The 15204-nt window shown below is 34.4% G+C and overlaps 1 protein-coding gene across 1 annotated transcript in view; it reads right to left on the bottom strand.

The window, feature by feature from the left end:
* Positions 1-13689: 13689 nt before the first annotated feature.
* LOC111920585 (zeatin O-glucosyltransferase) overlaps positions 13690-15204 on the bottom strand; it is a 1588-nt gene continuing 73 nt past the window's right edge. Inside the window, exon 1 of the mRNA XM_023916168.3 lies at positions 13690-15204. This exon is cut by the window's right edge and continues 73 nt beyond it. Coding sequence (XP_023771936.1) covers positions 13836-15204 — 1369 coding nt within the window. The 3' untranslated portion in view covers positions 13690-13835.

The raw sequence follows: 15204 nt of genomic DNA on the forward strand, positions 1-15204 counted from the left end.
ACGCGGGTGTAACCAATAATTAAAATCTACATTTAAGGACTCATGAGTATAACAACAATCTTTTTGTTATGTCCAATCACTATGTAAAATATACCAATACTCCATGACAATCTAAAATCACTACTTACTCCCAAAAGTATGACCTACTATGGTGTTTTAAATAATTTAATACTCAGGAAGAAAACACAAGAATAAATAATTAAAGATGTTAGTACACAGACTCATAAATAAATCACTATTATTTAATCACCCCAAAATAGTTACAATTTATTTTGTTCATTGTTCCAAACTATCAACTAATCACTAAAACTAATATCATCTCATACCTAATGCTCTTAGCATGCTCGAAGTGCTTATTCTTGCTTAAACCCTTTGTAAAAGGATCGATATGATTATCCGATAATGATACTCGATACACCATGAGGTCATCATCTTTAACTCTATGTAAGACCTAATGGTATTTCCTTAGATTGTGCCTTGACCTGCCGTGATCCTTTGGTTCTTTTACTAAAGCAATCATACCTGCATTGTTACATAAATTTCATATGGGTTTTTAGATTGATGGAACAACTCCGAGATCACTAATGAAATTCTTCAACCAAGACTATTCCTTTGTCACCTTGCTTGCTACGATGTACTCTAACTTACAACTAGAATCATCCACCGTCTTTTGCTTGGAACTTTTCCAAGTCACCACTCCACCATTCAGTAGGAATGCCCAACCGAATTGAGAACAAAAGTTATGTTACTCTTATCTTGTCTCTTCCACCAAAAACCAATAACATTTCTTTGGTTCTCCGCAAATACTTTAGAATGTTCTTTATTGTTGTCTAATGAGCCTCGTCGGGATTATTTTGATATCGAATAACCCTGTTCAAGGCATAAAACACATCAGGATAAGTACAAGTCATAGCATACATGATCGATCCAATATCCGAAGTATATAGGACTTCACTAATAGGATCTATTTCTTTATCACTACTGGGACATTGAGTTTTTTACTTAATTTAACAGTACGATACATGGGCAAATCCCTTTTCTTGGAATTCCATATTGAAATGCTTCAATATTTATCCAAGTATGTACTCTAGCTAAGTCCAATTATACGTTTCTTTCTATCCATGTAAATCCTTACTCCAAGAATGTATGTCGCCTCTCTAACATCTTTCACAGCGAAACATTTCCCATGCCAAGATTTCACCTCTTTCAAAGTTGGGATATCGTTTCCTATAAAGAGTATGTCATCAACATAGAACACTAAAAGGTTACAACGATCACACTAGCTTTGACATACATGCAGGACTCATCTTCGCTTCTAGAAAATCCAAATTATTTGACCTTTTCATGAAAGAAAAGTTTTCAGCTACGAGATGCTTGTTTAAGTTCATAAATGGACTTCTCAAGCTTGCATACCTTATTAGGATATTTGACATGTTCAAAACCTTCTGGATGACTCATATACACATCCTCAGTAAGCTTCTCGTTAAGGAAAGCGGTTTGAACATCCATTTTTCATACCTTATAATCATAAAAGGAAATTGTGGCAAGAAGTATCCAAAAAGACTTGATTTTAGCTACTGGTGAGAAGGTCTCATCATAGTCACTCCATTGGATTTGAGTATAGCACTTCGCCACCAACCTAGCCTTAAATGTGTGTACATTCCCTTCCATGTCGATCTTATTCTTAAAGATCCATTTACAACCCACCGTCTTTAGACCGGGTGTATGAGCAACCAAATTCCAAACTTGGTTATCATACATGGATTGAATCTCGTTATTCGTAGCCTCTTTCCATTTAGAAGCCTAAGAGCCTGTCATTGTTTCCTTGTAACTAGTTGGCTCATCCAAAATTACTACTGTTTTATCACCAATAAATGTGTCCCCATCCATAGTGATATGAAATCAGTATAACTCGAGTGGAATACTAAATCTACTAGAAAAATGAATAAGTAATGAATTATCAATGGGCACAATCGGCGTTTCATCCTCAGGTTGAGTGCTAGTGTCATCGAGAGTTTCCTCATTGTATGATTTAGATTTCTTCAATATCAATTGTACTCCCACTGTCCTCTTTTTATATGATCTCTCTCTCTCTCTCACGAAAGACTCCCCTTCGAGCTACAAATACCACATTTTCACTTGGTCTATAGAACAAGTATCCAAAGGACTTTTGTAGATAACCAACGGATATACATATCTTAGCTTTAGGCTCCAGTTTGTCACGGGTCTCATGTCTAACGAGAGCCTCACAACCCAAGAGCTTGATATGTGTGAGTGAGGGAGGCTTTCCATTTCACATCTCATGAGGTGTTTTGGAAAGATTTTTGGTAGGAACAAGATTTTGGATATGGGCACCAGTCTATAAGGCATGCCCCCCGAATGATATAGGAAGTGAAGCTAAACTCATCATGGAATGAGCCATGTATAGCAAGGTTCGATTTCTCCTCTCATCCACACCATTAATTTGTGGTTTCCTAGGATGGGTCAGTTGTAAAACTATTCAACATTCCTTAAGATAGTTTTTGAACTCGATACTAATATATTCTTCACCTCTATCATATCAGAGCATCTTTATCTTCATGCCCGGTTGAGTCTCTACTTCATGCGTAAACTCTTTGAACTTTTCAAAAGTTTTTGACTTATGTTTAATCAAATAAACATACCTCGTATCTATCGAAATCATCAGTAAATGTCACGTAGTAACGGTTAGCATCCCTTGTGATGGATCTAAAGGATCCATGCACATCGGTGTGAATTAATGCAATAATCCCTCAAATCTTTCACAAGTCCATGTGAAAGGTGATTTATTCATCTTGCCTAATAAACAAGATTTTCATTCATCATTTGTCCTTAAGTCAAATAATTCCAATCCCCCATCCTTTTGGAGTTGGGCGACGTGTTTCTTGTTTATATGCCTAAGACGATAATTTCATAAGCACGCTTTTTCTAAACTATTAGAATAATCAATATTGTACACACCATTTCCTAAATTATTCACACACACAATAGTTTTACACACGCCGTTACAAGGATAAGCTTGGAAAATAAAAACATCATTCTTATAAACCAAAACTGAATCATTGTCATTGTCAAATGAGTAATGAAATCCTTGTCTAAAAAAGCATGGAATGAAATTATGTTCCTTGTCATATCAAATGAATAACAACAATTAACCAAATCTACTTTAACACCACTATCAAACATAAGCTCATAAATCATTATCCTTGTAATAGGCAAAGGACATCTATTTCCGATGATCATGTTCATCTTTCCATGCTCGACTCTCTCTCACTCTCCCTTAGTCCATGCATATCAGAACAAATGTGATAACCACATACTGTATGAAGGACCCAAGAATTAGAAATTTGTGTGTTATTGATTTTGATAGTGTATATACCTGACAGAGAACCAAAACCTTTGAATTTTCCTTTTTTCAAATCTTGTAGGTATTTCGGGAAACTTATCTTCTAATGATGTTATTGCCCACAGTGAAAGAAAACAGCCTCCTTTGGATCATACGGCTAGTAGTCTTCATAGGAATTTTGCAGTTCTAACGTCATAGTGGCTATTATGATACAAGCAACCTTCGTAGCATCGTCAACATGTTTGGCATTTGTAGCAATTTCTTCAGGGGTAGCAGTTTTCATGTCAACCTCGGGAATAAGGTTATCGAGAACATACTCTTTTTTCTCATAATGCAAAATCATTTTCATATTGCACATCTAGTTCATGTATTTCGGACCAGTAAGCTTTTCCTTTAACGGAATTGACAAATGAGTGAAGTTTGAACTTTGAGAGGTAGGAGGAGGAGGATGAAGATCACCATTTCCAGACATCTATATATACGAGAAAGTTTTAGTTAGTTGATTTGAATCCTTAATATATTTTAACCAAAATTTATATATATGGCTAGGATCCATATTTTCAATTTGAAATAAGAATAGGGACATTGTAATCAAATTTTGAATCTATTTTAATTAGGTAATACACTTTACCAATTTCAATCACTATGAAACTCCTAGATCTTTTGAGATTCATTGAACTATCAATGGCATGTTTAATCTTATATTGTGCTCTTACTTTTATGACTGGGATACCGAGGATCACAAACAAGATGTAAATAACCATGCATACCCACATGACACCCTCGTTCTGATTTACGATCTCACATTGATGTGTCGGTTAACCAAACATGCTCCATCAACAATCATAAACTCGAGTTGTTTCATCATTTCTACTATGTAGTCCCAAATTAGTGTGTCAGTTAACCACGCACGCTCCATTAACGACTCACAAAGAAATGATATGTGTTTTCATGGATTAGAATTCAAGTTTGCATTTTTCCTAAGTAACTAGAGTGGAATTTTTTGTTCTAGTACTTTATGTTATACTTTTAACGAGGTATGCGCCCTATTAGAACCCTTTCAGTTAACGGAAATCCACCACACAAAGAAGGAGTGAGTGAAAAGGACACTCATTCAACGATTATTTTAGAGGTTGTTTCCTTATACCTCTGTTATAGCACGACTTCATGAATGAGGCCAAGTTTTGATTCGACCGAAGAATTATTATTCTTTTACATATAGAATTCTATACTCTTATAAATATATGTAATGGTGTATTTAAAACTTTTTAAGAATACAAGGTTTAAATATTATAAACTTAATTAAATTTTAATTAAGTAATATTTAAACCATTTAAGATTTAATAATTATCATTTAATTAAACATTTAATTATTTATATTAAATCTTTTAGGAATTAAACAATTATCTTAATTAAACTTTTTAATTAAATAATATTAATTCTTTTCCACTTTCCTTAATTTCTGAAATTAGGGTTTTATCTAAGTACCTTGTTCAAATGTTCAGATTTTAACCAATTAAAATAATCATTAAGATCTAGTAATTATCCTAATCTTCGAAAAAGGCAAGTAAGTCCCGAAATCCTATGGGGGTGTGTCGTGGCAGGGAAGCGTACCGCATCGTGGTGCAACTCAGCAGGTATAATTCAATTTCTTTAGTTTTTCACCAATGTGGATATAATAGAAAATCTTAGGCTTTGATACCACTAATGGGTTTTCTATGTAACAAAACAAAAGATTTACGCAATGAAATCATAAGATTATTTTATGGTCACATGCTACCTAGAGATCTATGTCATTTTCTCATTATAGCAACATACTATAAAAAACTAATCTAACTTATGTATTATCGAAAAACACAAAGATTAGAATACATATCTTTTAGTATAATAGAAAAAACTCAGCCTTATATCCTCAATTCTTCCTTGGAAAGCTAGCACCAATAGTGTGGATGTCTCTAATGGCTCACTCTTAATACCCTAGAAACCCGAGGAACGATTTGGAGAGAGGGAGTAAGAAGAATTTTCGATTTCTTGCTTGTGTATGCTAGGTTCGAAATGGTCCCTATTTATAGTTGATGGATATCGAGGATAAGCCTTGATTTGAACAATTAAATAATAGATTTAATATATTCAATGCAGTTATAGTAGACTTCTAGAACCCTTCGAGATCCCTTTCAAACCCGTCCAAGCATGGGAGGTTCTAGAATTGTCTCACTTGATCAACAATTGAACAATTGCAATTTAATCATTGCACCTTTAATTAATTCTAATTAATCCAAAAATAATTTCCAATTAATTATGATTAAATCTGAATTAATTCTAAACCATTTCTAACTAATTTATTAATCAAATAATAAATTTACAAACAATTTCCTCTCTCTCCTAAAATCATTTTCAGTTATTTCTAGTTATTGAGGGCAACCCAAAAAGCATTTTCCTTTTATTCCATAAAGTTATACCAATTTAGTTATGACCTTAAACAATAATTCAATAGCTATTGTGTATACCTTGGGTACAATATTATTTCCTGGTCATCTAAATGTCAAGGTGTTGTTTCTCAATCTAGATTTGCGGCAGAATATCAATGTGTCACAAATCTCACGGTGGAAACTTGTTGGATTTGTAATATTCTTTTAGAGATACGTTGTCCCACCAACAAGGCCACTAGTGTCTATTATGACAATATCAATAAGTATACACTCATCCAATCTGGTTCAACATCAAAGGATAAAACACATCAGGATTGATATTGACTTTGTTCAATATAAAGTTGCACATGGACATGTTAGACTTCTTCATGTTCCTTCCTCCACTCAATATGCAAATATATTCACGAAGGGTCTTCCCACGTCTCTATTTTCGATGTTTCGTTCCAATTTAAACATCTGATTTTTCAAATCCCCATAAAACTTCAGGGGGGATGTTAATGCATAATATATGTTTAGATATTAGTCCATGTGTATTGTGTTAGTGTAGATTCGTACCATGTTTTGTTGTTATGTATTTGTGTTGTATTTATACATATTACATAATCATAAAAATAATTAAAAAATATCTGAAAGCCTATTCACTCCTACCTAAATTTTCACCGTATTTTGTTTTTTAAGATTTGTACTTTACATTCACTTTACTAAAAAAGTTCAACCCTAAACTCAAAATTGTAATCGAAAACAAAAGAAGGTGTACACCTTGCACATTTTATGAATAAGAACATCTTAAACAATAAACTAATCCACTATTGAATTAGTACATGAGTAAAAGGATAGGGAATTTCCATATTTTCTTGTTTAAAAAAAAGGATCAAAGGGAAAACTTGTGGAAAATAAGAGCAAGAGGTGTGAGTTGTGTTGATCAAGTGCTACAAAGGTTCTTGATATCTTCTTCCTGGGCATACCAACTTGGTATTATTTTAACCAAATGAGGATAAAGATCCGTGTATGAGGTCTTGATTGTGTCTTCTTTAACTCTATTGAAAAGTAGGTTGTTAATACAAGATTTCATAAAAGGATGCCATTTGGTCCATTTGCTTGTATTGGTCTTTATTTGTGCAGCTTAATTTTTTATAGGGGTTGACTGCGTACTTATTAAAAGTATAGGGTTGCGGATCGTGCCCTTCAAACTTATAGAGACATGCGGGTTATAGTCGGGTTGGATTGTGTATATGGTATGTGTTTTACTCGTGTTTGACCTAGGATTCTACCTAATGTATTTAAGGTTGTTTGCAACTCTCATTTATTCATTAAGTTCAAATATTTCAGACTGCATTCTCTCTCATTCTTCTTTCGCTGTTTTTGAATTATGTTAGGGTTTTTAGTCGTTCTGTATAAACTTTGTGTCTGTTCTTTGTTTAGTTCCTTTAATCTTTTCCTGTAAACATTTGAGTGTTAAAGGATAATTTTAGTGAGTTTTATTTTGTAGGTAAATGTTCAAAAAAATTGGTTCTCGATAAATAAAGAAACGTTGATGTTGTATTTTAGTGTGTTTGATGTTATTTCTTTGAGTATTTTTGACAAACTCAAGTTGAAAATGCCACATCTATAGGCATATCCACAATCTTTTATCATAAACTTTTTTTATAAATTATATCTTTCTTTTTTTATCCCTTAATGTTTGTCTGCATATTTGATAATTAGTAGCAGACTTTAGGAAATAGAAGAAAAGAATAAAATGGGGGTGATCATAATATCTTAATCATTTATCATTTTTTTACTTTTATATTATTTCTATCATTTCATGTTCATTTAAATGTTAATTTCAAGTAATATATCTTTTAAGAAATATGGAATTTTATTAAAAACTACAAATTAGATGAAAGGGATTTTAAACAATTAGTCAGATTTAAAATAAATACAAGGTTAATCTATTGTGGATGGATTTTGATAATAGGTTTTTGTTAGATAAAGATTAATAGAAATTTGATGTAGCAATATGTTTGGAAGTAAAGCGGATAACTAGCAAAACCAAAAACACACAAGACATAATATTTACGTGATTTGGTCAAGGTGACCTTCGTCAACGGGTAGGAGGGGAGTATTATTTATTTCAGAGCTCTCAAACAAAGGTTATAAGTATAATTTTATCAAATATTTGCATAACACTCTAGAATTTAAGATACAAAATGACCTAGCATACATCCATATTTGTACTTGAGGGATCAGACCTAAAGCCCTATGGGCCTAGCTCATTAGCCCATAGGCTCATGAATGGTAACACCCAATCATATTCTGCCATGCATCATCTTCTAGAACAATCTTCAATGTTAAACAACCCATGATCATCAGCAATAGAAATGATGGACCACCTTGACCATAGTGGAGCAACTTAATGTATAGGTGGCTCATCATGAACACTAATGGTCCAACATCCATCATGATGGCACAAGATGGTATATTTCTTTAGCATGATCATCTTCTAAGCATATGTGGATCAACATGGCACAACAAAGGAATCGTGATGGCTCATCATGTACCAAGATGGTTCAAGATGGTGTAATATCATCTTCTTAGTGCAACTTTTCATAGATGTTGCGCAACATCTCCTTGGCTCAAGATCACTTTGGCTCAACATCTTCATAGCTCAACATCACCTTGGCACAACATCGCCTTGGCTCAATATATTGGACCATGTTACTCCATGTTTATCCAAGTTACTCCAAGTTGCTCCAAACCACCTTTTGGAAGATCCACTCCTTTTTCACTAGATCTATTCCTTTTTCTAATGATCCATTCATTTCTCAGAAGATCCATTCCTTTTTCACATGCAACATGAAGCCCAAGTGCTCCATTAAGTTCTAAGTGCCACATTGAACCCAATTACTCCATGAGAATGCTCCAAATGATTAAATCACATTTAACAATCTCCACCTTGACTTTAGCATCTTCTAAACTTCACCTCGAACAAGAACTTCCTCTCCCTTCCGTTCATCAAGCCCTAAAGGGGCTTACCTCCTATGAACATCAACTAAGTCCAAGCAAAGCTTGAACTTCTCCATCGGCAACGACTTTCTTAAAATGTCTGTTGGATTCACCTTGGTATCAATCTTCAAAATTGAGAACCTATCTATTTCCAGAATGTCACGAATGAAATTCAACTGACGTCAATACGTTTCGTCTTCTCATGATATATATGATTCTTTGCAAGATTCAACGTGCTCTAACTATCATAGTACAATTTTGGCTTCTCCACATTCAGACCAAGACTCTGAATAAGCTCATGTAACCATATATCCTCCTTTATTCCTTCTGTCATAGACATATACTCAGATTCAATTGTAGACAAAGTAACAGTATCTTGTAACATTGACTTCTAGCTGATGGCATATCCAAACAAAATGAAAATATAATTTATGGCCTGCGGTTCAACAAATCACCTCCATGTTCATAGTAATCATATCCAACCAATTCAGTCTTCGTATTAACTCCATACACCAAGCAAACATTCGTCGTTCCCTTCAAGTATTAGATGATCCACTTGACATCTTCCCAATGAGCCTTCCCTGGATTACTCATAAACCTAATTACCACGCTAACTGAATAAACCAAATTAGGTTTGGTACAGACCATTGCATAGATAATACTTCCAACATCACTAGAGAAAAGAACCATGCTCATGTACTTCCTTTCTTTATTAGTTATGTGTATAGTACTAGACCAAGTTTAAAGTGAGCCACCAAAAGAGTTCTAACTGGTTTGGACTGATCATGGTTGAAAGACTACAAAACTTTCTCAATGTAATTTTGTTTTGAAAAACACAATCACCCTGTTCTTCTTCTTTTTTAATATCCATCCCTAGTATCTTCTTTGTTGCTCCCAAATCCTTCATCTCAAACTCATTCTTCAGGGTAGCCTTCAAGTCATTTATTCCAGCCATGTCCTTGGATGCAATGAGCCTATCATCAATATATAGCAACAAATATATGAAGGAATCTCATGAAAATTCCTTTGAGTAGACATAATTATCAAACTGGTTCCAAGTGTAGCCATGCGAGATCATGAATGAATCAAATCTCTTGTACCATTATCTTGAAGACTGCTTCAACCCATAGAGAGATTTCTTCAGCAAACATACATGATCCTTCTTAGAATCAAAGAACCCTTCTATTTGGGACATATAAATATTCTCTTCTAAGTTCCCAAGAAGAAATGCGGTTTTCACATCAAGTTGTTCAAGCTCCAGATCAAGTACACTCACCATGGCCAAAGGAACCCGCATTGTCTTGTGCTTCATGAGCAGTGAGAACACCTCGCGATAATCAATTCCTTCTTTCTAAGAAAAACCTTTTGCCACCAACCTTCCTTTGAACCTAGTTGGTTTAACTCCTATTATCCCTTCCTTCTTCTTAAAGATCCATTTGTATCCTACTGGTTTTTCTCCCTTTGGTAATAGAACTAGATCCCATGTTTCATTCTTCTCTAATGATTGCGTTTCTTCATTCATGGCCATCAACCAATTTTTTGCTTTATTAATCAGCACTACCTCTTTATACGATTGAGTTTCCTAAGTGTCAATGTCTTCTCTAGTTACTAAAGCAAAAGAAATGGAGTCAAGGTCACCAGAATTGACATATCCCACACATCTAGCAGGTTATCAAATAACCTTATTTAATCTCCTTCTTGCTATATATTCTTGCCCATCATCCTTCTCGGCATCACTACTAGAAGAAGATCCCATAGTTTTCTCTTGGGTTTCATCTTGTCTAGTTTGTTTGCTGCCGCCTTATTCTTCATCACTTATCACAACTCTATCTGGAGTTTGAGATGAAAACTCCACCTTCTGGCTAGCACCTTGATATTTGTTCCCTTCTTGACTTGTATCACCTCCTCCCTGGTTACCTATGGTAGATTCATCAAATGTTACATCTCTGCTCATGATAAATTTTGGAGTTCTTCCTTCTTTTGTACACCACAGTCAATAACCTTTACTCATGTCGAATATCCTAGAAATGTGCACTTCGTTGCCCTTGGCTCAAGTTTACCATCATTCACATAAGCATATACGGGGCATCCAAATATTTGTACACCAGAATAATCAGAGGGTTTCCTAGACCATACCTCTAGAGGGGTCTTCAATTCAATAGCAGTTGATGATGATCTGTTCACCAGATAGCAAGCAGTGTTCACCACTTTTACCCATAACTGCTTATATAAGTTAGCAAATATATGCATGCACCTTGCACGCTGCATGAGTATTTGGTTCATCCGTTCTACCAATACATTTTGATGTGTTGTGTGTCGTACAGTGTGGTGCCTCACTATACCTTCTGCCTTGCAAAAGTTATCAAATGGAGCATTGCAGAACTCCAACCCATTATCATTCCTTAAAGTCTTGACCATCAAGAGTCACCAGCCTTATATATTAAAAGAAAAACAAACTAACCATAAATTCACCATCATGTATAGCCCCCATCTCCACAGATTGACCCATCTCAAGCACAAGTTGCTTGGCAATGTATTCTTTTGCCCGACCAATTTCCTTCTTGGTTGCTCTATTAGCAACTGAACAGATTTCTATTTTGAACAAATGTTCAGAGAAATCTCACTCATATATAGAGATATAGATAGAGATAAAGAGAGACCATGAAGCATCCAATTGTTAATAAAACAAAAGGTTTGTAATACCCTTTACATTTTATGGTTTATCTTCTTAACGACATGTGATGTAAAGGCAAGCAACTAAGAATGCATCTTGGTTTCTTCCACTACTCAATTTATGATCTTCTACTTTCTTGAATATCTCATTAGTTTTTACATAAAACCAACAAGAATTCTATGAAAAAAAAGGTATGAATGATTGTAATAACTAATAACTAATAACCCCTATCACATGGAAAGAATCATAGAAAGTGTGAATTAAGAATTATGAGCCGGTTATAATAGTTAAAATGTATGTTACCAATAACTTTCATTGGTTTTAAGTTGATACATAGGTTATTGGGTTAGTCTGTAACTTTGGGCACATGGTTCAATCCTTTTTGTATACAATTGGTTATATATTGTCATGGATAGCAATAACATACCTTAATTGTTGCAACAAGGCCCAACTTGAATGACAAATGAAATGCATTAGATATTATAAAGAGAAAACAATGCAAACACCATCGGTATATGCAAGAATGTTGAAACAAGAGAAGGTATGTATGAACCTAAAGAAAAAATCATATATAGGACAAAAAAGATGTTAGAAATTCAGGGTTAAAAGCACTTGGAAAGTATGAGAGTTGTGTAATCACTTTCAGATTGAAGTATTTGGGTGGTACTCCCAATCTTCAAACAGATAAGACTCGGAATGATAAGAGAACAAAACAAAGAATAAGATGTATAAATTTTGTGAGTACTAAATGTATGACCAAAAAATGGTTAAGTATCTTTCTCATCAGAAAACTGTCACAAGACAATTTTATGTCTGGAAAACTACCACTAATTCGGGTTCTTTCTATAAGGGTCAAAACAAAGTCGAAACCAGGTTTATTTTCAAGAATCCATCTCTCTTCCTCAACCCCAGCCATGGGCTCTTCCCCTTGGACCCCATTAGGGGTTGTCGCCCCTTAGACCTCGCTCCTAAGGGAGCTACCCCCGGACCCCTGTTCATTCAGGGGCTTTGAAGCCCCTAAATGACAGTCTACCTTGAATCTTGAATAAACTTAAACAAGTATGCACTATGCACCTTCCTTACTTGTATAATATTCATCAAGATTGATTTTGGTCAACAAGTTACTCCATTACACTTAAAAATACATTGATGATACAAATCACCAACAAAAGAAGTATCATGCCAAAATTACTTATGTGGAATGTATAATCAAAGTGGTCATTTATTTAAATTCAAAAAATTATTTTGATAATGAAATGGGAGATAATAAAAACTAAAAATGGTGTATGTAAAAAATGATAAAAATTAATGGCAAAAAAGTTAGAAAAAAAAAGTCAAAAAAATATTAAAAAAACAGTAAAAATAGAATAAAAATGAGTTTTAGAAAACTATAATATGTTGATACTACACATATTTTATAAATATTTTTAAAACTACACCTGTTTGGTAAATTAAATTTAAAAAAAATTAAAAATCATTTTGGTCGAAAAGTCTTAGGCCTCAAAAGTGCATTGATTCTACGCCTCCAATTTCAATCATGACTTTTAAGTTGCATTAGAGTAATCATAATAAACCAATTTTGAATGTTTTTTGTTTATTCTATTCAAATGGGAAGACGAGCATTAAGAGTGAAATTCCATAAAACACAAATCCAAATTTACAGTTAGATTTTAATATACATAATTTGGTGGATAAGTATTTCTATGAAATTTCATAGGTCACTAGTTATACTAGAAGGAAGATTTAAAACGAATAATATTTATGAAGAATACTTACTTAGAGAAGATGATATCTTCTTGATTTTTTAAGATGACAATTTCATAATTTTTTCTTACTTCCTGTAAAGGTATCTTATTGATTAACCTGATGGATGGATAACACATATGTGATTATGGTGTTTGTATAGAGAGAAAAAATTTATATTGAGACAGAGGAATCAATTGATATTCCCCTCATAAGTTTCTCTCATAATTATTTTTTAATTTATCAATTACACATCATGGATAAATTATAGAATCACATTAATTTAGTCGATAAGTTATTGACAAAATGTCATGTCCATCATACTATTCTTAAGTTTAGGGACCTGTTATGTATTTATGGAAAATGCTATGGAAGATAATATAAATATACTCAACTGATAAAAACATTTAAAATAGATTGATGGTTATATTAAGGGGTTATAACACTAACTCTTATTTTCTTTATATTAACAGAATAATAAATTCAAATTAATATGATAAAATATAACTACTTATATTGAACCTGCTGCATGGATTTAGTGCAACCTCTTTCATAAAAATTTATGGATTCTCTTGTTTTATTACAATATCTCGAGAATACACAAAGTAACAAAGTTTTTCTTTTAATGAAGACACAAATCCTATCTAGTAATATGAGAAATAAATGAATCTATCTCCATGTGTGTTGCTCCGCCTTTTTCTACCGAGCGCCTAACATCATCACCAAGTTTAGCAGCTCTCTTCCTCATCGCATCTCCCTCATCAGAAGCCATCAATTTCCGAATACTTGTTTCAATAGTTGAAGATGTTACTAACTCACCACGACGCTCCCAATCCCTTACACTTATGCCACTCTTTAGTACCTCTGTTACTAGTATAGCGTTTCTTGGTTGATCTGAATGCATTGGCCATGCAGCTATAGGAACTCCCATGGTGATACTCTCCATACTCGAATTCCAACCACAGTGACTCATAAATCCGCCTGTTGCAAGGTGAGCTAGTATCTCTAACTGTGGTGCCCATTCTCTCACCACCAATCCTTGTTCTCCAAGTCTCTCTTCAAACCCTTTTGGCAATTCAACTCTCCTAACTTCGCCATCGAAGATATCTCCTTTATCAGCATCTCTTAGAACCCAAATAAACTTATGTTGACTATTCTCTAATCCATTAGCAAGTTCTCGGATCTCATCATCAGATAATGAAGTTGTTGTGCCAAATGAAACATATATCACCGAGTCTTTAGCTTGTTTGTCAAGCCATTCTAGCGACATGTGACGTTTCCCAAGGTTTTCTTTATCGCTTATGGCCACTGGATTAAAAGGACCCATAGCCCATTGCTTTGTACTTCCAGATAGTCCTTCTTTCGCAAGAAAGTCAATGTATTTCCTATCGAAAACATTGCATGTGTCATGAAGATTGCCCGAATTAAACGTATTGCAGACTTGATGACTCATCATGGATTCTATAAATTCTGCTGGTAGAGAACCTTCAAAAGCAGGGACCTTCATAAGTTGCTTATAGGATTCATCATCATCGTCTAAACATGGTTTTCCTTTCCCTTCCCAAAAGTACGAGAACGTGGTAAAAGCCGAAGCACAATGGAAGACATAAGCTTCTGCATTTTCATATGAAACTACATCTTGAACAACTGAGCTCATTAGATAGTCATGAATGATGATAACTCGCCTGGTTGTGGGAGTAATATCAGCCAATAATTTTGCAAACGGTTCACGAAGATGAGATGGCAGCTGAAACGATGGAATAAGGTGTGAAGGGAATTTGTCGGAAGCATTAGGGTCTGGAGGAGGGGATGCGAATTTGGGTGTCTCAAATTCATGGAAATGGATATTAATTGCCGAGGTGGGATCCCAACCATGGATGCGAAGCTTTGCTTGGCGGTTGTGGGTGGTGGTTCCGACGACATGGATTGGTAGGTTATAAGAGGAAAGGACACGGGAGAGGTGGAGGAGTTGGTTGAGATGACCTTGTGCTACAAATGGCACCACTAAC

Source organism: Lactuca sativa, chromosome 5 (genome assembly GCF_002870075.4).
Source record: "Lactuca sativa cultivar Salinas chromosome 5, Lsat_Salinas_v11, whole genome shotgun sequence".
In the NCBI taxonomy this organism is placed as follows: domain Eukaryota; kingdom Viridiplantae; phylum Streptophyta; class Magnoliopsida; order Asterales; family Asteraceae; genus Lactuca; species Lactuca sativa.